Raw genomic sequence first — 26,514 nt, 5'->3', positions numbered from 1 at the left:
TTCTGTACCTGCAAAACCCATAATAGAAGACAATAATGAGAGCAAAATTTTAATAAGTCAAAACATGGGATTCTTCTCAAATTTAAATGGAACTTCCTGTGTTCCAGTTTATATCCATTGCCCCTTGTCTTATCATTGGTTGTCACCAAGAAGAGCCTGGCTCCATCCTCGTGACACTCACCCTTTACATATTTATAAACATGAATGAGGTCACCCCTCAGTCTCCTCCAAGCTAAAGAGACCCAGCTCCCTCAGCCTTTCCTCATAAGGGAGATACTCCACTCCCTTAATCCCTGCTTCTCCACTCATTCCTCAGGTTCCTTGCTAAAGCAGCTATGTTTCAGAGCTCCTTACATTTGTAGAAGGTATTACTGTAGAATAAGTCAACTGCCTTTCCTTATTTTCACAGCTGAAGACACCATTACCAATCAAATGCTGGCAAAGTCCCAACTCCAGAAAACAAGGACTGGTTCTACTGAGATACGTCCAAGTAGTACTGATAAATAAACCAGGACATGAATTTCATTGGAGATTTTGTCCACGTGCTCACACACATACATGGCGCCCGCCCCTTTGCTACTTAACGGCGCCGCTAACGGCCACCACGCTCTGGAGGTGGCGCATGCGCGGAGCTGCCGGCGCGGCGGGCAGAGCCAGCCGTTCCTCCCGTCACTGCCGAACCGCGCCTGCGCCGTCGCGTGGGGGGTGGTGGCCGTGGGCGTTGTTGCCGTTACCGGGGCAGTGAGACGCCATTCTCTGGACTTCCGCCCTTCGCAGTTCGCCGCGCAGCAGTGGTAGCGAACGGAGGCCGCTTGCGGGAGCTCGACTTCCCCCTCCCCTCCTTCCCCCTCCCCTCCTTCCCCCTCCCCTCCTTCCCCCTCCCCTCCTTCCCCCTCCCCTCCTTCCCCCTCCCCTCCTTCCCCCGCCCCTCCCCCCCCCCCCCGTCCCAGTCCCCGACTCTGCCGGCCGATTTACTGCCGCCGTTGCTCCCCTGAAGCGGGACCGTGCCCGCGCTCGCTGCGGGATGAAGAAGATCTTCGGATTCGGGTGGAAGAAGAAGGGGCAGTCGCCGTCCGGCGGCGCCTCCCTGCCGTGCCCCGCCGGTGCCTACGACATCCAGCACAAGGAGTTGAGCAAGCTGCACCGCGCGGCAGCCAGCGGAGACCTAGCCCAGGTGCGGCGGGGGCTGAAGAAGTTCAGCATCGACGGGCGGGACAAGGCGGCACGGTAAGGGGGGAGCAATGCCGCAGGGGGGGGGCCGGCAGCGGTGGGAACCTCGAGGTGGAGCCGAAGCCCACGGCAGCTCAGTGGTGCTAGGGACAAACGACCGCGTCGCTGCGAGGGGAGGAAGGGCTGGTTTTGCCACCGAGCTCGGCCCTTGTGCTGCCAGAAACCCTTCCATTCGACCTAGCATCCCACTGTCGCCTTTTGTCCCGGTCTCGTTTCCCGGAGTCGTATTTCCCTGTCGGGTGGCGCAGGGGTGGAGGGCAGCTGGCAGCAGAAAGATGGGGTGCACAGGGGCCATCACAGCCGTTCTCCAGCCACACTCAGAAGTCAAACTGCAATGGCATGCATCTCTGTGTATCTCTAAGGGCTCGGCATGCAAGTTTAGTAGTTGAGCCAAAAAAGAGGCATTCTCTTTCCTGGGAGTAACTTGTGGAGAGGTAAGCACTGCAGTTAGGAAAGAGTTTGAGTGTGAAATAAACGCGTTTTATTTTGGTGCTTCATGCACAGTTGCCTGATACACCTTTTATGACTGTGATGTGTCAGCCAAAACAATAGTCTGATTTTGGGTGGCAGTTACTTAGTGGTTTGTTCTCAGGCTTTGGCACAGCTAATCGGTGCCTTGGCTTGGAAGATCTGGGCAGCGACTTGCAGGAGAAACTGCTTTTTCTGGCAGGTATTACTCTGTGGGTTTTTGAGTCAAGCATAACAAGTGCTTGCAATTATAGTCTCCCACAGCATTCTCATAGCTAAGCTGAGGAAGTGCAGTCTGGATGATCGGGTAGTGAGGTGGACTGTGAACTGGCTGAAGGAAAGAAGCCAGAGAGTCATGGTCAATGGGGCAGAGTCTGGCTGGAGGCCTCTATCTAGTGGAGCGCCTCAAGGGTCGGTGCTGGGGCCAGCACTGTTCACTATATTCATCAATGACTTGGATGAGGGACTAGAGTACTAGTACTATCAGCAAGTTTGCCGATGACATCAAGCTGGGAGGAGTGGCTGACACGCCAGAAGGCTGTGCTGCCATCCAGCTTGACTTGGACAGGCTAGAGAGCTGGGCAGGGAAAAATGTAATGAAATGTAACAAGGGCAAATGTAGAGTATTGCATCTGGGCAGGAACAAACCCAGGTTCCAGTATAAGTTAGCAGTGTAGGGGAGAGGGACCTGAGGATCCTCGTGGACAGCAGGATGACCATGAGCCAGCACTGTGCCCTTGTGGCCAAGAGAGCCAATGGCATCCTGGGGTGTATTAGAAGGGGGGTGGTTAGTAGGTCGAGAGAGGTTCTCCTTCCTCTCTACTCTGCTCTGGTGAGACCACACCTGGAATATTGTGTCCAGTTCTGGGCCTCTCAGTTCAAGAAGGACAGGGAACTTCTGGAGAGAGTCCAGCGCAGGGCAACCAAGATGATTAGAGGAGTGAAGCATCTCCCTTATGAGGAAAGACTGAGGGAGCTGGGTCTCTTTAGTTTGGAGGAGACTGAGGGGTTGACCTTATTATTGTTTACAGATATACAAAGGGTGAGTGTCATGAGGATGGAGCCAGGCTCTTCTCGGTGACAAACAATAGTAGGACAAGGGGTAATGGGTTTAAGCTGGAACATAAGAGGTTCCACTTAAATTTGAGAAGAAACTTCTTCTCAGTGAGGGTGACAGAGCACTGAAATAGGCTGCCCAGGGGAGTTGTGGAGTCTCCTTCCCTGGAGACATTCAAAACCCGCCTGGACACGTTCCTGTGTAGCCTCATCTAGGTGTTCCTGCTCCGGCAGGGGGATTGGACTAGATGATCTTTCGAGATCCCTTCCAATCCCTAGCATTCTATGATTCTGTATCTTAAGGAGAAGCCCTGGGCTGCAACATAGCTCTTAGTGGTCCATCATAAACATAAGGGAATCAGCTGAAGTTTTGGGTCACGTATGTGTCAATTCTCTAATGCTTTTTTTTTTTTTTTGAAAAGTCTCCAAGTCAAAACCTTTATGACATTCTGAAGACATGCTGGTTTTATCAGAGTAGTTCAGTATCTATCCCAAAGACTGGACTTTTGCCAGCCAACTAGCATACTGCCCTGAAAGCACCTAAATACACCTATATTTGTAGGAGAAGCAAGGAAGAGCATGGTAAACATACACTTCAGTAATGTGTGTTGTGTGCCTTTGTGTTGCCAGTTAGTATTTGTTTATGCAGCTGGCGATGGGGGATGCAGTTTAAGGTGATCTTGAGTGCTTTTTGTGCACACTCCAGCTTCCTGAGTCAAGGTACCCAGTGACATTTGTGGAAATAGCTGCTGAATGTTTATCTTTTTTTCTTACTACCCCTTCTCTTTGACTGTGGCTGATTCAGTCAGTCATCAGGTCTTAGCAGACCCTGGTAGGAAATTTGGCTGGGTTTTCGATTTTAAGTTCATCTTGTCTAGAAAGCTGTGTTTCCTCTGGAAAGACTTCCTTCTGTGTGTCATGCTACTATCAGTGAGAAATGCAGTTGTGATTCGTGCTAAGATGTTTAATGTTTACAGATGTAACCAGATGAGGTGCGGGCTCTGAACTTGGAAGAAGGAAAGGTGGTTAAGTTCTATGTAAAAAGTTATGAAACTTGTTTATGAAGTTATATTGATAGAGGGAACTAACATTTTGAAGGGTTAACCAACCACATAATAAGGGCCTACTAACGATCTAACACTTTAAGCCACATAATTAATATCTAGTTTAGAGCTGTATGTAACCAGTTGTGTGAAGAAAAAAACAGAACCTCATCAAATGCAGAGATAAGAAGTTTTACAGCACCAGCTGTAACCTTGAGGAGACAAGATAGCCAAGATTTACAGCAGAAAGGGGGTGCCAGTCTGATTTCAGTTGACTTGGCAGCCAATTCATCATAATGAGCCAAAGGTAAAAAGTTCACTGTGACGAAGCTGAAGGAGCCTTCATCCAAAGACCCCTCCTCGAAATCACCAAGTGACACTGCTCAAGCACAACAGGGGAGGGTCAAGAAGGAGACTATGGAAATGGTTATCTGAGATTCATTTTAATACAAAGCGGGGAAAGGTTATGAATATGTATAGCCATTCCTGGGGTTATTATGAGTATGTAATACCTTACTGTATTTAAGCACATTTCTTATTGTTAAAAGGTGTGCATGTTGGGCAGAGCGAATCCCCCGCGCACCCAGCGCTGTTTTGCTTATGCTCTAATGAACACGTGTTTAAGGAATACAGTTAAGGAATTGAATTAAACGTTGTTTATCCATAGAAAAAGTGTAAGTTATTTATTTCATGAGCAAATAAAGTAACACACTGTAGAAAGAAAAAAGAAACAAAAAACAAAACAGACCAAAAAAACCCCCAACAATAAAAGAAAACAAACCACACACACAAGAGAAAGTAGTGTACGTACATAGAGCACTGTGATGATTTTGGCATGACAGTGCCCAGTGCTGAAAAGCTCACCTGAGAGGAATTCAGTGGACAGTCTGCTTGGTTGCTGTAACCCCTGTAACACTATACCAGCCATGAGGGCTGCAGGCCCAGCTGTGCCCTCTTAAGTGCTTGTGGCTGTGGTATGTTTTGTGAGTGACCATCACATGCAGTTGTGTTTCAGAGCTTCACTGTGTCCTCCAGGGACCGGAAGAGTTGACACATTTGGAAGGAGATGTAAAGAATAAGAAACGTGACTAGTAATGGCTAATGTGTGCATTGTTCATATGAGTATCTCTGTGCTCCTCAGGATTTCCAAACACAAAATCTTGTACCAGGGACATGGCAAGTATCACACCTATAGGCTCCTTGCATAAAATAGGTAGGTCCTGTAGCCCACAGGACCTCCCAAAAACTGCACCTGGAACAGTATCAGTTAGGAGCAGGCAGCTTTTCAGAGATGGTCTAGCAAAGCCTTCAGCCTTGCTGAATGAGATGGGCAGAACTTAGCATGGAGTTGGAAGCACTATAGGCATGATGCCAGCTAGTCATGAATTCTGGGTCGAAGCTAATCACTAAGAGAGATTTGCCTTGTCAGCTGCCTGTCAGAGTGGACTCTAGAGCTTTTAATTGCCTAGCCTGTAACTGCTGGGTCATGGGCTCAAGTGCTGTTGGAAATGCATGATGCCAGCCTGCTGTTTCCCTGTTGTATCCTATTGGGGCTGTTTTGCAGCTGCTCAGGCATCAGCAGTTCTGTTTTACCGCATGGGCAATCAGCATAGGATTGCAGCAGCAGGAGAAGCAGAGTCTGGGTTGGGTCCCCACGGGTGGGTGGCAGAGCAGCTTTGGTGTTATTGGAGGTTTCTTGCAGGTACATGAAACTGTCATATTCCCTGCCAGCCTGTTCCCTAAAGTGGATCTTCTGTGGAGCTCAGCAGGCCTTGCTGCAAGCAGAGCCATCTCCTTTCCTGTTGGAAGGCTGAGAGGCTTGATTGAGGAGGGCAGCAATCAGTTGCAGGTTTCCTGAAGGCTTTTGGGTTTGCAGAGCTGATAGTGACTTCTTGAGGTTTGTCATGTTTCATAGTGCTTGCTAGTAGCAGCTTTTGGGTGACGGTGGAATCCTTCATAGCCGGTTATGGTCAGCGCTCCCAGATAATCTCAGTCAGTCTTTTCTTCAGATATGGAGGATCATGTATACTTACATGGGAATTTCTCAAAAAGTGGTGGTAGTAATCATTGAGGGACTCTTCCATTGATGGTTCTGTCTCTTCCCCATCTGTAGCAAGACATTGCAAGTTCTGTGTTCTGCATGTTTTTCTTGTCCTCGTCCTTGTTGCCATGGAGGAGGCGCATCAGCTGCACTGTAACAAGAAGTACCTGCATTACAAATTACTGTGTTTCTGCATCACATACCACTGTATTTGTGTACCTCTCCCTTTTCATTCCCACGTAGCTAGTGAGCTGCTGTCCTCGTGCTTCTCAGCAAGGTACCAAAACAATTGCAAGGTTAGTTGAGCATTTCTAAATACAGACAAGGACCTACCCACAGTGATGCAGTTCAAAACTAGTGCTGCCATCCCCCTCAGTTCTAGAGGAATTGCAGGATTGTTATTGCATCACCTTCAAGGGAGAAAGGTCCTGTGTGTTTTCTGGATTGTCTCCTCTGTTGGGACAGGTGTCCTGCAGAGCAGCAGGAGCTTTACCTTCTGCACAGAATGAAGCTTGTGCTGTTTTCTGCCTGTGATTTACGGGGAAACACATGCAAGGACTTTCTGGGTGATTGTGTCTTTGGGTACGACTAGGCTGATTAATTGACATCAGACCTAAAATGTCTGTGGCTTGAAGGAGCTCTTTTCTTTCTGGCAAGATTTTAACTTGAAGAAAAAAGTTTCATTTTCTTATGCTGATCATGTACTATTGAAATACAGTATTCCTTCCTTGAAGAGGATTTCCTCTGTAGTAGGCTTTTTATGACTATGATAGTTTAACATGTCAGGATGGTCAAATATTACTTTCCTGTAGTCAGGATTACAGAGTCTTGCTCTCTGGTTTGCTACGTGTTATCAGAGGTACTTCGATGCATGTGCATCCTTGTGTTTGGTGCAGTAGTAAATATGCTAGGAAAAGAAAAAAGTAGCATAAATTCTCAAAGCGCAGGGAAATACTAATATTCTTGGTATAAAACCCACCTTCTGCATTTCTGATACACTTCCGGGATATGAATAATCACAGAAGAACTTAAGAGTTTTACTTGCCATAGCCCTCAGATGCTCAGGCTTTGGTCTCTGTTGTTGTGCCTTGTGTGTTGTCCTGCTGGATGCAGCGACCAATGCCTGGGCAAAGGAATCTGTTTGTGCAGGGTCAGTTTTACAGTGAAGGAAATGTCACCTTACGAAGTGGACTCTCTGGAAGTTTTTTGTTAGCCAGCCTCAGGCATATGGTGTGCAGCTGCTGTTACCTGTAATCTTTTGCTGTTACAGAATCTTTTCTTAAGCTTACTTTTTACAAAGTGCAACTCGTGGTCATATCAGTTTATCACAGCCTGAAATATTTCTTTAGTTGTCTGTCTGTGCTAATTTAATATATTTAATTTTTAGGACACCTCTGCATCTCGCCTGCGCGAATGGCCACGTGGATGTTGTTACATATTTGGTAGAAAGCAAGTGTAAGCTAAATCTTCCTGACAGTGACAACAGATCGCCCCTGATGAAGGTATGCGGAATGCGTTATGTGCTTGTAAGTGGAGCTTATTGATTATGCACTAAATGATGTATCTGGCAGGATTCTTTACACAGACCTGTGTAGAAACGTGCATATTGCGATGGATTGGCATGGAATAGGCATATGTTACTGTTAGGGAATAGACTGCATGAGCTAATCTTAGAAGGTGCTCTTATTTTCCAGCATTGGGAAGCTGGGGGAATGGCAACAGAGTGAAATGTAAACGCTGGAAGTTCTTCCTTTGTGTGTTGTTCCCAGGCAGTACAGTGCCAGCAAGAAAAATGTGTGGCTATTCTACTAGAACACGGTGCTGAACCAAATCTGCCAGATGCTGATGGCAACACTGCCCTGCATCTGTCTGTCATCTCTCCTAATACAACTGTGGCAGAGCTGCTACTTGATTATTATGCCAATATTGAGGCCCGAAATAAGGTAAATTTTTGTATTTTTTAAGGAAGTTCTTTCAAGAAGTTGCATTAATATTTCTCTTCAAGGGTTTTTTTTTTTTATTTTCAACTTTATTTATCTGTCCTTTCAGGAGGGATTTACTCCACTTGCTCTTGCTATCTCTGAACACCAGGAAGAGATAGTAGAATTTCTCCTTGGGCATGGAGCTGATGTGCATGCTCGAGATCAGCGTGAAAGGTGAGGGGTTAGTCAAAACAGTATATAAGTCTCTTTAGTACTCTCTAAGCTGGATTGATGAGAGGCATGAGAACGAGCTCTTAAAGAAAAAAATCAGGGAACCACACGGAAAGACCTATTTCTGTGTGACTTTTGAAAGCAGGTCTGCACTTGACTGCTGTCATACCTCAGTGGATGCTTTTTTGCAAGAAGGCATTGGCTGTGATGGCCCTTCTGGCAGGAAACGTGCCATTAGCTCAGCAGCGTTGCCTCAATTTGAAAAAAAACATCTCCTGTGCAGCAGCATAAGTGTTGTCTGTGTGGAAGCTCTGTGTGATTATTGAACTTTTGTTTTGACTTCCTCTCCCGTTTTGCTGTTGTTTTTAATACTTAATGAAAACCACTTTTTCTTTTGTTCATTTTGAAGTAATTGGACAATACTATTTTTTGAGAGCAAATAGGAATAAAAATAATTACAGTGTCTGTGTGAAAGGATCTGGTTTTTTTATCATATTTTGGATGTTTCAGAACACCACTTATGATTGCTGCTTCTGATGGGGAGCTTAATTTGGTAAAGGTGCTTCTTCGGTATGGTGCTGATGTTTCCCATACAGACCCTCATGAATGGACAGCTGAAGATTATGCTGTTATTCATGGATATTCTAGGTAATTTTTTAACTTAACTGACAACTTTTTCTAACAATAATCAGCATGGCTTTGGAATATCTTTCGTAACAGCTCAAAGGTTTAATAGTGTGTTGAGACCTGTCTAAATGCTGTGCTCAGTGGCATCTTCCAATATGTATCGTTCCTCTGTCTAGTGTTAATTTGGAAGTTGAGGAAAATTTCTGCCCAGAATTTTCTCTTAGATTTCAAGTTTTGTTGCAAAGCTCCCATTTGACCAATAAAAGCTCTAAAAAGTGTCTGTATCTTACTGTTATCCAGTGGTGGAACTTGGCAAACTGAAATGCATGTGAACCCTCTCTCCACACCAACACTATCGTCTTTACTGACTTCCACTACAATGCCCACGAACTACCAGCCTTTTGTTTTAGAGGAGGTCTAACTGATATCCCTTTTGTTAAAATGTTAAGCAGTTTTAATCCTGTCTGCATAGCTTTGTTCATGTGGGTGTTCCTTCTCTAAGGTGGTTGTGTGTGCTCAAAAACCAGGCTGAAAAAAATGTACCAAGCAGGAGTTAATAACTTTGTTGGTATGAATATCTGTCTATAGAATTAATACGACTGTAAGAAATATTGAAGTATGTAATAGTCATGCCATACCTTCTGTGTGTATTGCCCTGAGCAAATACGTACAAGTATATTAATTCATATGGCTATGAATGTGCACAGGATGGATAATAAATGGCTGCTAACTATTCTGTTAAATGGTATAAGGAAGTACATGTGTTTTTTGCCAATATATTTCCTTTCTTTCTCTATACAGTCTTAGTGAACTACTGGCACAACATGCGGACTCAGAAAACACAGGAGAAGCTTCTGCAGGTGCTGCAGCAGGCCTCCCAGTACTTAGCATTCCTCCCTGGGTAGGAACTGCTGGCATTAAGTTGGGTGCACCTGCTGTGGACAGAGGTAGGATCCTTAATCATGGAGGAGCTCAGGAGGAAAATCACTATGGCCTTTTCTTTAGGTGTTTTGTATGTTAACGCTTGTTGTGTTCACCCTTGACTTCAGTGGAGGTGTCAGATGGAGTAAGACAAGAAGTTTTGTGAATGCGCTTACTTGTTGCTAGTTGGAGATGCTTCTTGTCAGACTGTGAATTGGGATTTTTGTGTTACGTGTCCACTTACAGCTTGTTCCCTTCTGCCTGTCAGATTGCCCATCTCTATATTGTTTTTCTAGAGAAAGAGAGAAGTGGGACAGGGAAGAAACTAGGGGGAAGTGGTTTTGTTTTTCAGATGTGTACTTTTACCTGTAGATGGTCATTCAGATTGTGAAAATCCAATTGTAAAAGCAGTAGGTTCATCCTGAGTAGTTGTTGATCTTTCTGTAGTTAGGAAGTAACAGATGAGTTAACAGGAAGATATGTCCTGTTGATTTCCACGGAGTTTGTGTGTCTTTGTTTTAATGTTAATGGTTTCATTTGCACTAAGCTCCTTTTAATGAGTCACCTTATTTCTCAGCATCAGTTACAATTATTTTTGTGTAGGTGTTGTACACATATATTTAGGAAAAACAAATACTCTTAGAAAAGTAACTTTGTTAACAACAACAATGTACTGTGTATACTGTATCTTCTTGGACATCGTTTGATTTACAATAAAAATAATGGCTTTCTTTCAGTAATTTTATGAAATAAACTTTAAAAAAATCTGTATTACCTCATGATCCAGAAAAAATCGGCTAAAATGACCTATGATTAAAAAAAATTAACTCTTTCAGTGAGTTTAAAATCCAGTCTATGCTAATGAGCTCACATAACTGTACAGGAATCTTAGAAAATTAATATTTTCATGTAAACAAAATTGTTTGTCTTGTACTTTATAACTCAGGCCCTACAGTGGGAGGTTTTATTCTTTCTGTGTTTTTAAGGGTGTTATATCAGAACTGTGTGGCAAATGGGCAGCAGACACTGTTCAAACACAATTCATTACTCCTTTTTTAAAATATGAGCAAAAGATGGGATATTTTTCCTCATTGACTTTTCCAAGATATGAAAATATGGGAATTTAATTTAGAGCAGTTGCTTTGATCTAGTTGGAGATTTGTGAAGTTTCGTGATAGACTGAAGGAAGATTTTCATTGTGTGGTGGTTTTGTTGTTATTGTTGTTTTAAGGGCTTAGTACAGGTAATGTAATCAGCAAAATATTGCTTTCAGCCTAACAGCACTCTCTGTTACTGCTTCCTGTGAATGTAGATAATTGCTGTGATACCACATTGTAGTGGCTGATAGGCCTGAGTTATTTTAAAATATGACTTGAAGAATACTATTGGGTGATTCTGAAACTGACATACCCTCAGTGAAAATAATTTGCCCCATTCCTTGAAAATTATCATACTACTAATACAAGTCCCCAGTATTATGGGAAGTCTTTACTTCTTATGTTCATTTGAAGAGGCATAATAAATGTGAAGAGAATGTTATGTGAGTTAAGGACCTGGAAGGAGAAAGTGTTTGCTGTTCTCAGTCTGCTTCTAGTAAGGCTTGGTTTTCTTCTGAGTAGCATGAATCCTTTTTCACCTTGTGCTCGGTCTCTTGGAAGATGACCTCAGCGTGTTGAGTGAGATGAGTAGCATATAGAGGATACTCATTGGCGTTAATTCTGCAGTGTCTGGCTTGTACCTGCAAAGCACATGTCCTGGATCACGATGATCCCTTTGATATGCTGCATAACAGGCTTTGAAGCCTCTGTTAGTGGAGAAGCTGGGATGATCTTGACAGACCAGAGAAACACCCACTTCAGAATTACTTATTTTGCTCTTCTCTGTTGTTTTCCTGGGATCTTCAATGTTGTCCTTATCCCTTTTGCTGGTTTTGTACTTGTTGAACATTCTTCAAAATATTTTCCTCTAATGAACAAGTCAGCATATTTAAGAAGTTGGCACAAGCTTATTTGATTGTTTACTTTTTGTCAGAACATGAACCTTTTTATTAATCACAGGCGAGTTTGCAAAAACCTCCAAATGAATGGCTTCCAGCCTAGCATATTGAATGACAGACTTTTGGATTTGAAGTTGGAATTTCTTTGGCAAAAAATAACGATTATGCAACTTTTCTAAAGGCAAGGATTCAGATTTCTAGTGTATCTGCAGTGGCAGCTTGTTTTAGCTGCTGCACTGCCTGTTAGCATATTGTTCCTTCAGTGTTTCCCTGAGTCCCTTCAGACACTGTTGGTTTTTAATCATAGAGCTCTTGGAAAATAAGTGAGTGCTTCAGTGTGACCTCTCCTGAGGTCAAGAAGAGTTGTCTTGTATCACTTTTGAAGAAAACTGAGAACTAGAGATGGGATGAGAAACCATCTTGAGGTCTTTAAGTGTATGTTTTTGATAGGAATCCTTTTGCCACATCCGTTGCATGTATTTAGAGTAAAATCAATATAAGCAGGACTCCCTTCTGCTCTGAGACAAATGTTTCCTTACCACAGAGAAATTTGATGTCAGGTAGCTGCAATAACAGAACCTCACTATTAAAATAATTTAAAATAAAAAATTTTACTAAATAGGATGGGTGGAGCAGGTGGTTGGTGATTTACATTCTAAAACTTCTGCCCCACAATACACAGACATGCACAGGCACAGAAACTCGCATGCATGACAATCACAACAGTCAATGCACCTGTTTTGGTCCACTTGTGGCCTGCCCTGTAGCGCTGAGTGAACAGGGTATTCGTTCAGACTGCTTGTCACGTCTGCATTCTAGTTGGTGACATAGGCTGCTGCATGTCAACAGTTTAGCATGGTCACATCAATGTAAGCAGGTCTCTCTTGTCTTCACACTGATGTAGGAGGGGCCTATGTATCAGGCACCAACTGACACAGCTTTTAAGGTGAGCTGGTTTAAGGCAACACGTTTCTGGGCTGCTTTTTGAGTGAGTGATAACAAGCATGCTAAAACTGAAACTTGAATGATTGTAAATAACATAATGGCTGGAAGTTGTGTAGTGGTGGAGCCAAGATTTCCTTCAAAATGTCTGGATAGTGTATCTCCAAAGTTTAGTTGTTGGCACTTAGGGGTTTTTGGGATGCTTGGAGGGAGTGGTTTTGAGTGTGCTGTATGTATAAAGCACTCTACAAATATGAAGGAATTGCATTTGCAGTCTATGCTAGATGAGGACTAGTCAAGTTAGCAGTACATTTCTCGTAATCTGTTGTAGTATTTCAAAATGTTGAAATACAGGTATTTTACATGGAGCTAGTGAATTAAGTTACACTGTTTGACACTGTCCCTTGAGAGTAGAGTTCTGTCGTTTGTGATTGTTTTCATTTCTAGCACTTAAAACTGTAGAGTAGGCTGGTAGTCGCAGTACATTCTCCCATTGCTGTAGCTTTGTTGATGTGCTGCTTATGTTTTCCAAATTTCTGGGAATTCATATTTATTCTGATGTCACTGTTTCATCTGTCCTTTTCATGCCTTTTCCTAAATGGATATAGAAATGCAACAATCTCCTAACCACACATCAAGAACAGGAAAATCAAGGAAAGGTATTCTATACAGTATCATTTCAAATATGAAACATGTTGTATTATGCACAAGTACATCTATGATGTTTTCTATCCTGGAGGACCCTATTTTGATGGGTTTGCTTTTATAAATCAGATTTGTGAGCAGTCTTTGGACACTTTTTGTTTGTTTGCATGTTTTGCATGAGTCATTTGTTATTGAATTGTTTGCTTCGTGTCATCAGTGATAGTAATTTTTTTTTAAATATGTTCTTTGATTGCTCCAAAATGGAAATAGACTTCAGTTAAAGGGGAAACAAGTAACCCCCAGAGACAGCTTTTCTAGATCCCTTTTTTATGGTAGGGCATCAAGGTCTGTCTGAAAGCATGCTCATGAACTTCCTCTGATGCCTTTTAACAGGCAATGTGACCTGGTTTCGATCATTGCTTAAAGTTACTGTACATGGAAAGCTGAAGTTCAGATAACTTGCTTAGCTGGTTTGATTAATTGTAACTGTACTAATCAAAAATATAACTGAAGTATTGTGTCAAGAGTTTGTAACTGGCTGTTCCTCTCTATCCCTCCAGTTCTAAGAGGCATGTTTTCATTCAACTTGGGACATTAGCAGGTAGATTAGACAGTGAGCACTGAGTTTACAGGAAGCTGCAGAATGTAAAAATAATTACTCTTTTAAAATATTATGTGTTTGTGATAGGAAACAGTAAAAATCGGAGACCGTATTAGTATTTTAGATAGTTTAGCTTGCACTGGAAGTTTCAGCCTCTAGGTTTTGTCTATGTGACATGTCTACACTGAACATGTTTACTGTATTTCGTGGTCTGAAAGCGTTGTTCAGGTCAGGAGATGTACTCATCAAAGTTCCCACAATAAACTCTGTCCTTAGGACAAACACAATTTGCATGCTCATTTGTGATTTACTGGTAGTAGAAGAGATGTCTTCCAGCATGGTATGCCTTTGTTTTCTTTTGTCTTCAGTGACTTTGCCTAACACCTCAGTTTGGTTGTCAGCATGTGACTTTATGGGAGGTCACCTATCTCCATCTCCTGTTTATAAACAACTTCATTTTGTTATGATAGTTAACAAGAATTAGTTATTGAGAACTTGAGGAGTGCTGAAATAGCCGCTCTGTGGAGGTTATATTGGTTTGGTTTTCCCTTCCGTCTTGGGACTTGAAGAGCCCTTTTGTTTCATCTTAGTTGTTGATAGCTGCAGCTTCCAGTACATATGAGGTGAAGACCAAGCCGGGTCCTTCGCAGTGGTGCAAGACAGGAGGTGGAAACACCAGAGGCATAAATGCAAACAAGAGAGTGTCTAACTGGATGTGAGAAGCTTCACTGTGATAAGGACAGTAAAACAGCGAGGTTGTACAGTCTCGTTCCTTGGAGGTGTTCATGACTGGTCTGGATAAAGCCTTAAGCAACCTTATCTGACCTCTTCACTAAGCCCGTCTTGAAGAGGTGTTGGCTAAGAGACTTCCTGAAGTCCTTTCTGACCTGATTTGTCCTATGATCCTATATCCAAGTTGCCTTCATAATGCTGACGAAAGCTTAGTATGTAGCATAGAATGCCCTGGTTATTATACCCCTTTTGTCTGTTGAATGCCCTTTTCAGTGCAGCATAGAGAACTGCTGGTGATTCTTCTACCTGAGGATAAGCTTGAGATCTTAATTGTACTTTTGATTTTTTTCTTTACATTTTCAGATTAATTTGTAACTTGGTAGAGCATTAGGTAGTATAGTATGTAGCATAATGTTATACATGTTACATAAAGTAGTAAAATCTCTGCATGTGATGTGTTCTCATGTGTGATATGAGTACTTCAGAGGTTCATGTACTTAGTATTTTGCTAAATCACCAACATTAACTGTTAACTAACATAGTGTATTCCTACTATGCTGCTTTTTTTAGTTTAGAGGTGTTTTTTTAAACTTCTAGGACATAAGAGTCCAAAGGAGAGAGAACTCTGGTATTTTTTGTTTTCTTTTTTAATTCAGTATGGCTTGAAAAATAAGTCGCTTGGAAATAGATTCATTCTGCCCAAAATTCCATTCTCTTATGACCTTTAGAGTTGTCCGTGTGAGATACTTATATGTATTGGTTAATTTTTAGCATGCCCAATCTAATTTCAGCATGTCAATTAATTTTTATACAGCAATAGATGACTCTTCCCAAGGAGACTCAGTAAGGTGAGACTTTGAAAATACCTAGCACTTACCGGAGGAATCATTTGAGAGACACAGCACTCATTTTGCTTTCCTTTTTAAGAAGCTCTGAGAAAGAGGAGGGTGATGACACTTGGCATACCTCTGAGGAAGAAGAACTTGATTTTACCCCCAAGGTACAGTGCCTTTACAGCAAAAATGTTCTGCAAAAATAAGTGATTTGAAGGCAAGTTTTCTCTGGGATTGACAGAAACTGCAGTTCCAGCCAATATTCTTTTCTCCTTAGAAGCACCCTCTGGCCTGCCAGCCTCTCTTCTGCTGTGAGTTTTTCCCTAAAAGACCTGTAACTGTGGCAAAGCATGCAGTAGATTTGTGGTTTGGGGCAAAAGAGCAATAGGTGACGGGATAAACAACCACATTGTTTTCTTTATTCTTGTTCATTTGAGTCAGAATTGCGGACCCTGAAAGTTGATAAGGTACTATGATAACCTACTCTGTTCTTCTCCAAACATTGTTACTATTTCCTGCAAATTTGGTGATAGAATCCTAACTGCTAAGAAAAAGGGCATTTATTTACCAAGATCTACTGAAATCCTTCATCACCTAGTTCTCCTTTCCTCCTTGTCAGGTTCCTCAAGAGCACTCAATAGATGAGTTATTCAAATGGGTCATCTTTTTTCTTCTATGAGATGACATTCCATGCTTGCATGTAATCTTACACTGCATGTTTTCCCTCTCTTTTGAATGCTTTGGTAGTATTCTTTTTGTCAGCTACAAGCTCTCGTAGCTGTTTTTACTGAAGTTCTGAATGGTTTTCAACTTCTGCAGTGATGTCCGGAGCATCTAATCTGTTGCACTGGGACTCTGCAGTGATGAGGAACCTGAGTGTACTAGTTGAACCCTCTCTGTGATGGTAGAGATACAAACATGTTTAGTTTTAAATACGGTTTTATTTTCTTGCACTGATTTAAATAGAAATGATGCATTTTTCTGGCATGATTTTTAAATTTAGGGGTATTTTGGTAAGTGTACTTGCAGGGACTAATTTATGCATTCAGTCTAGGGATCTTAACAGTTACTTGTGTTGTGTGTATTTGCAAGCAAGCATCCTGAAACTACAATCTTAAATACAGTTGACTTTTAATTAAATATTACAAATATTAAAACCAGATTTTTAGAACTCTTATGCATCTAAACATAGTTTTGGAAACAATTTGCAAAAGATGTCTGCACAGTGTTTTGGGGTGAAATACTTACTGAATTGCATATGTGCTCTATAGGATGGAGCAACCACCTGAGCACTATCAAAAGGGCAACCCAATTGTATTTACTCTTCAAGATTTGATGTGAACAAAGGATTTGGTTTTGTTACCATTTAAAAAATATTGGTTTGCTTAAATAAATCTTTATTTACAGAAGCCGCAGAAGCCAAACTTGACACTGCTAATGAATGCTTCCCAGAAGTTCAGGAAAAAGAGTAAGCTATTTGGAAAAGATTGTATGATATAATGATATATAAAAGTAGACTTGATAAGTAGGGTTTTGGTTTTTGTGGGTGGTTTTTTTTTTCTTTTTTCTTTTTTCTGTTTATGTAACTCCTTTTGTTCACATGCATTTTTCCTTTTCTTATGCTTTAAGATGATGGTGATGGTTCTAGAATTGAAAGTCCTAAGTTACCAGAGAAAAGCCTCAGAGAAGAACAGGAGGAGGAAGATCAGGAAAATGAAGAAACTCAGTCTAAAGACATACAGGTGGAGAAGCAGGGAAAGAAAACAAAACCTAAAGGGGAAATTAATCAGAAATTGAAGTATTTTAGTAATGCTAAGTATGAAGGGGAAGCTTGGTGTGGAACTGGAGATGTCTGTGATGATGATCATAAAATAAGTAAGAACCTGATGAAAAGGTGGAGGAATCTGTTGATACTCCTGTGTCTTTTATAGTTGGGTGTTATGAAAAGGTGCAAGAAAATATAACTTCTATGTCTCCAAAGATAATGAATAATGAAGTATCTTGCAAGTCAGTGCCAAAACAAGCTGTCTTTCAAAATCTAAATAATTTACAAGATACACAAGAAAGCCAGAATAGGAAAAGCATGATTCAGGAGAAGTTTCACAGAAATGCTGACAGAAATGCAGCAAAAAAACCAAAGCTTGAAAGCCAAAGACCAAACTCTGTTGCTCTTGAATGTGTGGATGATGAAGATACTGAGGAAGCACTGAAACAAGAAAGGGAAAACTTGTGCTTAAATAGCAGTCAAGAAAATTTAAGAGCAGCATTTCACTCAAGCACCAAAGTAAGTATATAGGGATGATTCAATGACAACATTATTTTCTAAAGGTAAACTGGATTTCTCTTAATACTTATTCTTCACATATATCCATCTTTCGATCATCCTTTTTGGTATTAGAAAATGTCTCACTGCTAGCCAAAACAGTTTCTTAGGTATAAGAATAATATCAGGCAATATTTTCCATATTTTTTTATATTGGTTGCAGGGGTTTTGTAGTAAAAAGAATAGGCAGTAGACTGCTTCTGGAATCAATTAAATTTTTCTCAGGGGCTTTGCAGAACTGGAGGTGACACTTAGAACATTAGGCATTGCTTTCTACTTATGTAGATTCCCATGGAAAAACTGAGTCTTGTAAAACAAAGCTCAACAAAGCTCAAAAGTTTCTCTGTTGTCTTACACAAGAAAAGTAGTTTTCAAGTTGTCGATGGATGGCAAAGAAGATGCTTGTTTCTGCTCTTTCCAGCTGCTTTGATCAATTTCTTTCAGGGAGAATCACCTGAATGGGAAGAAAAGGAGGAGGAGCAGGAGAAAGAGGACACTGGTGAAAAGCTACGAACTGCAGTTCTTGAGGGAGTGAAGAATTCTGTTTCTAATGGTAACCATCAAGTCCACAATGCTTCAAAAGAAGATGCTGGTGAGAGAAATGAATTAGTAAATCCTAGTCCGTTATTCCTCTCGAAATGTTAATGCACAGTAAATGAAATAAAATGGTGATTGACCTCTAAGACAGCAAGTGTTTCCCTTCCCTGTGAATCTTAGTGGGCATTGGCAGAGAAGGAAAACAGCTTTTGTTCCTTTTCATTAATTCTTGAAGAATTGCAATTATGATTTTGGATTCCAAATAATGCTATATGAAGCAAGTACCATTCTTGCTTGCATTGCTCTGTTGTCCCTGAAGTAATCTGAACGCAATGCACAGATGATAAAAAATAGAGGACTAAGAGTGTCTTGGGTGTGACAGTAGTATTCCCCTTACTGGCCCATATTGTTGGGTTGAAAAGCTGTGATTGTTCTTAGCTGAAGCCTAGGAAAGATTTGAGTTAAGCTGGGAGATATTTTATTCCAGTGCCTCACCTTCTCGAGGTTTAAAATGTAGAAGGTCTCTCCAGTGCCACAGCTGTGTGTGCTTCAAAGCATTACCAGCTTGTTAAGAGTTGAGCACTTTGGTACTTACCTCAGGTCTCAAGAGTAGTAGCGGAAGGCATCTTTTGCATGCAGGGCTTGACCAACGGGGAAAGCAGAGTGAACTAAAACCACTCAGTGTCTCACTTGTTACCTCATTTATAGGTGACCTGCCAGCAGAGGGAGCAGAGGAAGAGGAAGATAATGATTCTCCTTGGGATTCCGAGGTACTGTCTGTGGAAGACTCGGGGGTCCCCACTAGAAGGGGTGCACGGAGGGGAGGAGTAAGATCCAGAGGCACTTGAGAGAACTTGAGCTAACCCCCTCTGGCTTTGCTTGTGAGAAAAAAACAAACTCTTTCCTACCCCCTTCTTAAAAATACAGGACTAAGGACTAAATTATTTTTTTTTCTTTTTTTGGTGGGGGGAAAACCTGAGTTTCTGTAAGCTCTGCCTTGCTAGTCTTCATTCAATCCAAATTGCCCTTGTGGTTGGGAGTATCGTTGTATTCCCTCACCATGCAGGATGCGTGCCTAAGAAACATAAGCACAAACTTGAATGTCAGGTGCTAGTTCAGTATGGAAGTTGGATCACCACAGACCTGCAGCTATTGGTTCACAGCCCACGTCTTGAGTTGCCATGTTAGTTTTCTTTTCTGGCTGTCCAGTTTCTCAGTGTGACAGAATAGTTTAGATGAGTTGTAAGGTTTTTGCCTAAGACCTGAAAACACACACAACTGTTGTGGTTTTCCAGTATAGTACATCTTGGCGTGTCCTTTCCTGGGGTCTTATAAAAGGTTTTTGTACCTCTAATATACTTGATACCATGCTGTGCCAGTTGGCTTTTTGCATAGAAATGAGTTGAAAATTGCATTTGTACTGATTGTCATGCGTATGTTTTAGATTGTAGAGTCGGATTGTGAAGGTATGAGACAAGTATCGTCCGGTGTGTTTGTCCCAACTACAGACAGACATGGAATATACTCCAAGATTGTCTCAGAGGAATGCAACAACGGTAACTTCCTGGGGGATGAGATGTTTGTCTGTAGGCATTTATAGACTAAAGTGAACTTTTAGCAGTGTCTGTCTTAGCAATGCTGTTACGATGCGGGTGCATGCTATAGCAATGAAGTGCTTACTATTTGAATTAACACCAGTAATCATAGCGCTTGCTGACCACTTTGTAAAGGAAGTTGTCTTGTTTGCATTATGTGTGTTCTTTGGACGTGTTTGTATTTTTTTGGATTCAGGTTCTTGTTGCATGGTGATGAAAGTGTATGTGGTTTAGGACTGACCTGTCTGAACACTTAAACGTTATTGGATGCTAATGCATCAGAAGAAATCTGTGATCCGGCTAAACATTTTTTCCCCCAGCTTAATTTTTGATAGCTTTCTGTTTCGCTTTGCCTAAGAGCTAAAATGGGACCGAAAGTTCAGGTTTTGTTGCTAAGGGTTTCTGCCTGTATTTTGTGATACTGTCTCTCTAGCATCTTGAGCATAGGATGGCAGGGAAGTTTTGCTCTTGGGGTAGAACTCTCTCCAGAAGAACTTCTCCTTTACCAAGTGGTTTGTCGATCCTGCTTCTAGTATAGGTACAACAGGACAACTGAAGAAGCTAATCCAGTTGGAGTTTAGTAAGCTACAAGCCAAACTTGACAAACTCCTGGGAGCTTGTAAACCTACTTGTTGAGTAGTTGTCGTGGAAGTCTGCTTTGTGTGATTCCACTAAGGCAGGTTTAAAATCCCTGTGGAAAGGGGGTGAAAGGCCATTATGGTAATCTAAGGTGTTTCCATAGTGCTAGACCACCAAGTTAAGTGAAATCAAATACCGGTTGCTTTTAATGTTGGTTTTTTTTTTTTTTAATACAAAAATTTTGCTGTGGAGCCGTTCATAGTAACACTTCACAGACTCATTTCATGAAAGGATTCAAACTGAAAGAATTAAGCAGAGGATTTGAGAAACATAGGTGGGCCACTAGATTGTGTGGGTTTCAAAATGATTTAATGTTGGACAAAATTGAAAGAAAAAATGAACTTGGAACTATACTATGAATGCAGATTACAACCAAACAACATTTGTTTGTTTCCTTGCAAGCTAAACCAGAACAATTTGATGAGAACTAGCTTGATTTTTTTTTTTTTTTATTTTTTGTTTTTCCTGTCGCTGAATGACACGTGTGAGGTTTCTGTGTCTGCACCCATGTTTTCCGTGTCCCATCAATGGAAAGGAAAATACTCCTTGACACAAAACACTTGCAGAATTGCAGTCGTAGAGCTGTTGGACTGTTTTGTGATCATTCGCTATAGCAGACCGGATTTGGCTTTTGAAATAATCCTCTTAGAAAGCAGAATTCAGCTCTTCAAAAGGACTAAGTATTTTGATTTTGTTCTTTCAACAAGCCTGACCTTATTGCTTCACATGAATTGTCCTAGTTTTGTGATTATTGTTTTTTAAATCCAAGGTGCGTGGTGGGAAGTGTGTGTTGTCCATTTCTGGTATACTAATACAAATGCTATATGATGAGGCAAAGTGAATGTCAGGTATCATACTCTTGATGAATGAATGGTTTCAACTAATACTTAGTTGTAAAAACTGCTGATGTTGAATGGAGTAAAAGAGACCTTCAATTAAATAAAATAACATTTTTCAAAACATTTTTTTTTAACCTCCAGGCTTTTCAGAGAAACCCAGCAATTCCCGGGTACGTATTAGTTCATGTCAGATTGCCTACTTGTTGTCCTCATTAAATAGTATGTGGTTACTTTGAAATTGGCTTATTGTCAGTGTCATTGGATTGTGTCTTTTATAGCTGAAGACTCCAGAATCTGCTTTGGAAATGAAGGAAACCTCTCCCAAAAAAAGGCAGCAGGATCCAGGTAACATTCACTTTATGTGGTTCTGGGTTTCGCTTCATAATCTTTCTGGATAGGAGTATTAAAGAAAGCATCTGATTTATTTGTTTTGCAGATCTGTTGGAGGAATTAGGTTTAGGAGATGCAGATGATACTGAAGGTGTTCATAGCAGTCTCTGTAGTGTTTTGGGTTTTTTTATGGCCAGACACATTGTACTGGCAGGTTTTTTTCCTAATATTAAATTAATGGTTCTAGCAAGGTGTTCTGGGAAAAGAAGGTCTACTGAAATATGCCTCTGTGCATGTGTGTGCTCCTCCTCTGGTCTGCCGTTCAACACTGCAAATACCCTTCCATGTTGGTGGGCTTCCTCCTCTATACCTGCTGTCATCTCCCCTTTTCAGGGGAGTCCTGAAGTTTGCTTTCCTTCCAGTTTCTCAAAAAAACCCTTCCTGATATTTGTGGTTCCCCGAGCATGTGCTGTAGCTGATTCCGGGCTAGGGATCTGCAATTTAAGCTGTCCAGGTGCTACAGGTGAGACACAAAGGATCATTCTTGGGCTCATCCTGTAGCTGTACGTAGCAGGAATGATTAATTACGTGGCTTTTCTCTACCTGTCTGGCAGTTGCTTTGGAACGTGTAGCAAATACATTCCTTTGAGGCTGGAAACTGCCCAGCAGGTTGAGAGGCAGGGGAAGGAAGCGGGGAAGAGAGACAAGGTGGGAGGAAATGACAGTGTCAGCGTGTTGTCAGGAGTTCTCTTTTTTTGGAAGCAAGGATAAAAGTGAAACAGCTAGTTGGTCCACTATAAATCGGAGGGAGGATATATGACTTTAATGGTTTTTTAGTTTCCTTGTTTTAACTTTTATTGATTTCCATATTTACTATTGAGATGAGTTTTTAAGAGTTGCTACATTCAGCTATTGAAAATATAAATGACAGAGGGGTGAACAGATCTGTCAGCAAGTAAGTGAACTTGTATCTTTGAAGTATAGAATACAAATGGTTCCAAATCCCTTGGCATCCTTGCTTTAGGGGGATAAAAAAAGTACCATATTTCTTTTGGTAATAATAGAGATTAAACTTCTCCCTAGGAACAATCTCTCCCTCTCTGTCTCTCTCTCTCTCTCTCTCTCGTCTTGCTCTTCCACTCCTCCTGTCACTCTTCACCACCTCTTGCTCTCGCTCTTCTTGTCTCTCTCATGTCTTTGCAGTGGGTAAGCAAGAGCAGGTCCTCTTGTGCCCTTTATTTTGTGGTGATAGTGTTTTTGTAAGATGCATAGAGGTTTGTTAAAAGTTGTTCAAGCATGAGTTCTCGTTTTGTCTGTATTACACAACAATGTGAGATGTAGCCCCATAGCGGATCATTACGTTATATATACTTTTGCATAATATTACAAACACAGAACAACCATCTTTTTCGTAGCTCGTTTCATGTCAGCTACTTTTCTGTGTGTCTTTATTCGTTTGTGCCATGTTAGGGTTTACCCATGTGTTATCTTGAAGATCAAGTGTTAAGAAGTACACGTGACAATTTCTTTCCAACTTTTACGGTTGGATTTTGGTTTTAAGCAATTTAGATTGCTTCAGCAAAGCATCACAGTTGCTGCGGCACAAATACGTATGACTCTAAAAGGCCTGAATGCCATCCTTCACAAGTTTCTTTCATAAATCTGGAAAAAAGGTGCAGTATCTTGCACAACTGAGTGTTCAATGAGAGATTAGATTTCCCGTTCTATTTACTTTGTTACTACTCATAAGAGCTTATTAAAATATATTTTTGGGTCAATAGTGTTGGGTCAGTTTGGGTCAGTAGTGTTGTTCCTATGTTTTCTGTATAGAAGAGTAGCTGCTTTGCACTGTAATCTGCACAAAGTCACTATGGAAGACAATTGATGAGGAGGGAAATCTCAGGGGAGAGAGGAGTGGTAAAGGCTAATTGGAGAGAGCACTAAAAGTCACATGAGTGAATCCTGAGTCAGTTTTACCTAATGGAGTAGCTTAAAAGAGCTAAAAGAAGATAGTTTCATCTGACCAGGAACCCACTGAGACTGAACCTTTTGTTTGTGTGGTGGAGAAGAGATTTGGATGTTAATGCCCTAAGGCAGAAACAACTTTTGCGTGTTTGGGGTGTGTTTGAGCTGTGAGCCCATACTCTGTGTTTCGGAGGCAGTGCTTAGGTGTTGAGCATCTGGGAAGGTGCAGGGTAGCACCCCTCTGTCCAGGAAGAGCTTTCTTGGTGGCACTAAAAAACGAGCATTATTGCTTGATGATTTTAGTGTGAGGATGTTTGGACAGTGTTTCTACGTTGCCTCCTGTGCAGCGGAAAGTATTAGTAAATGCCAAATTCTGGAGCTGTAGGCTGGAGAGCAGGTAACCTAAACTCTGTGTCTCACCGGACTGCAGCATGCAGGAGTCTCTTCCTGAATTGGGTTGGGTGTTGCTAGTAGCTGTGTAAGCTGTTGTGCATATCCATATTTTGCTGCAAAGGAGGCAAGAGGAGGTGGCAGTGAAAAGGAGATACCATGATGTGGCCAGGTGTGAAGAAACACTCACTTCTTAGGTTGTCCTTAGCAAGAGAACCGCTGCGCGTCTTTTGGATGCAGGGCTTGACCGATGGGGAAAAGCAGAGTGAACTAAAACCACTCAGTGTCTCACTTGTTACCTCATTTATAGGTGACCTGCCAGCAGAGGGAGCAGAGGAAGATAATGATTCTCCCTGGGATTCTGAGGTACTGTCTGTGGAAGACTTGGGGGTCCCCACTAGAAGGGGTGCACGGAGGGGAGGAGTAAGATCCAGAGGCACTTGAGAGCTTGCTGTTGCCTGGAGCCCTGACGCTGATAAGGCTGATTTCTTCTACTGCTTCTACTCTATGTTTGTAACCAGGGCCTGGCAGGATTGTTGCTTTTTCACCATGCAGCCCTACTCTGCTGACCTGGTCAGTGATTTCCCTTAGGGTCTATAACCTAGATGGTTAACTGCTTCTAATTGGATCCCCTCTACCTTTTTGTAGGTGTACTCCAGCCCTTTTTGGAAGTAATGTTAACCAGATACCACAGATCCTGGCTGTATTTGCCCTTTTAGTTCTGTCTGTGGTAATAGGCGGGCTAGAAGGAATCAAGCAGGGTCTGTAGCTAACCCCCTCTGGCTTTGCTTGTGAGAAAAAAACAAACTCTTTCCTACCCTCTTCTTAAAAATACAGGACTAAGGACTAAATTATTTTTTTTTTCTTTTTTTGGTGGGGGGAAAACCTGAGTTTCTGTAAGCTCTGCCTTGCTAGTCTTCATTCAATCCAAATTGCCCTTGTGGTTGGGAGTATCGTTGTATTCCCTCACCATGCAGGATGCGTGCCTAAGAAACATAAGCACAAACTTGAATGTCAGCTACTAGTTCAGTATGGAAGTTGAATCACCACAGACCTGCAGCTATTGGTTCACAGCCCACGTCTTGAGTTGCCATGTTAGTTTTCTTTTCTGGCTGTCCAGTTTCTCAGTGTGACAGAATAGTTTAGATGAGTTGTAAGGTTTTTGCCTAAGACCTGAAAACACACACAACTGTTGTGGTTTTCCAGTATAGTACATCTTGGCGTGTCCTTTCCTGGGGTCTTATAAAAGGTTTTTGTACCTCTAATATACTTGATACCATGCTGTGCCAGTTGGCTTTTTGCATAGAAATGAGTTGAAAATTGCATTTGTACTGATTGTCATGCATATGTTTTAGATTGTAGAGTCGGATTGTGAAGGTATGAGGCAAGTATCGTCCGGTGTGTTCGTCCCAGCTACAGACAGACATGGAATATACTCCAAGATTGTCTCAGAGGAATGCAACAACGGTAACTTCCTGGGGGACGAGATGTTTGTCTGTAGGCATTTATAGACTAAAGTGAACTTTTAGCAGTGTCTGTCTTAGCAATGCTGTTACGATGCGGGTGCATGCTATAGCAATGAAGTGCTTACTATTTGAATTAACACCAGTAATCATAGCGCTTGCTGACCACTTTGTAAAGGAAGTTGTCTTGTTTGCATTATGTGTGTTCTTTGGACGTGTTTGTATTTTTTTGGATTCAGGTTCTTGTTGCATGGTGATGAAAGTGTATGTGGTTTAGGACTGACCTGTCTGAACACTTAAACGTTATTGGATGCTAATGCATCAGAAGAAATCTGTGATCCGGCTAAACATTTTTTCCCCCAGCTTAATTTTTGATAGCTTTCTGTTTCGCTTTGCCTAAGAGCTAAAATGGGACCGAAAGTTCAGGTTTTGTTGCTAAGGGTTTCTGCCTGTATTTTGTGATACTGTCTCTCTAGCATCTTGAGCATAGGATGGCAGGGAAGTTTTGCTCTTGGGGTAGAACTCTCTCCAGAAGAACTTCTCCTTTACCAAGTGGTTTGTCGATCCTGCTTCTAGTATAGGTACAACAGGACAACTGAAGAAGCTAATCCAGTTGGAGTTTAGTAAGCTACAAGCCAAACTTGACAAACTCCTGGGAGCTTGTAAACCTACTTGTTGAGTAGTTGTCGTGGAAGTCTGCTTTGTGTGATTCCACTAAGGCAGGTTTAAAATCCCTGTGGAAAGGGGGTGAAAGGCCATTATAGTAATCTAAGGTGTTTCCATAGTGCTAGACCACCAAGTTAAGTGAAATCAAATACCGGTTGCTTTTAATGTTGTTTTTTTTTTTTTTTTTAATACAAAAATTTTGCTGTGGAGCCGTTCATAGTAACACTTCACAGACTCATTTCATGAAAGGATTCAAACTGAAAGAATTAAGCAGAGGATTTGAGAAACATAGGTGGGCCACTAGATTGTGTGGGTTTCAAAATGATTTAATGTTGGACAAAATTGAAAGAAAAAATGAACTTGGAACTATACTATGAATGCAGATTACAACCAAACAACATTTGTTTGTTTCCTTGCAAGCTAAACCAGAACAATTTGATGAGAACTAGCTTGATTTTTTTTTTTTTTTTTATTTTTTG

The 26,514-nt window shown here is 41.6% G+C and overlaps 1 protein-coding gene across 14 annotated transcripts in view; it reads left to right on the top strand.

Moving 5' to 3' along the window:
- The first annotated feature begins 684 nt into the window (after nt 1-684).
- ANKRD26 (ankyrin repeat domain containing 26) overlaps nt 685-26,514 on the top strand; it is a 71,558-nt gene continuing 45,728 nt past the window's right edge. For 2 of the 14 annotated variants that reach the window (XM_071803342.1, XM_065836538.2), the window contains exons 1-18: nt 686-1,227; nt 7,226-7,340; nt 7,608-7,781; nt 7,888-7,994; nt 8,502-8,639; nt 9,420-9,565; nt 13,086-13,136; nt 15,270-15,303; nt 15,383-15,455; nt 16,696-16,756; nt 16,918-17,030; nt 18,056-18,203; nt 18,857-18,918; nt 19,593-19,704; nt 21,363-21,391; nt 21,500-21,566; nt 24,217-24,272; nt 25,262-25,373. In XM_071803342.1, coding sequence (XP_071659443.1) covers nt 1,025-1,227; nt 7,226-7,340; nt 7,608-7,781; nt 7,888-7,994; nt 8,502-8,639; nt 9,420-9,565; nt 13,086-13,136; nt 15,270-15,303; nt 15,383-15,455; nt 16,696-16,756; nt 16,918-17,030; nt 18,056-18,203; nt 18,857-18,918; nt 19,593-19,704; nt 21,363-21,391; nt 21,500-21,566; nt 24,217-24,272; nt 25,262-25,373 — 1,801 coding nt within the window. In that variant the 5' untranslated portion in view covers nt 686-1,024. The other 12 variants (XM_071803343.1, XM_071803339.1, XM_065836547.2 and 9 more) reach the window with 12 other exon arrangements.

This window comes from Patagioenas fasciata, chromosome 1 (genome assembly GCF_037038585.1).
Source record: "Patagioenas fasciata isolate bPatFas1 chromosome 1, bPatFas1.hap1, whole genome shotgun sequence".
Classification (NCBI taxonomy): domain Eukaryota; kingdom Metazoa; phylum Chordata; class Aves; order Columbiformes; family Columbidae; genus Patagioenas; species Patagioenas fasciata.
Note: the sequence above shows the minus strand (reverse complement) of the source record. Positions and strands in the feature narration are given on the sequence as shown.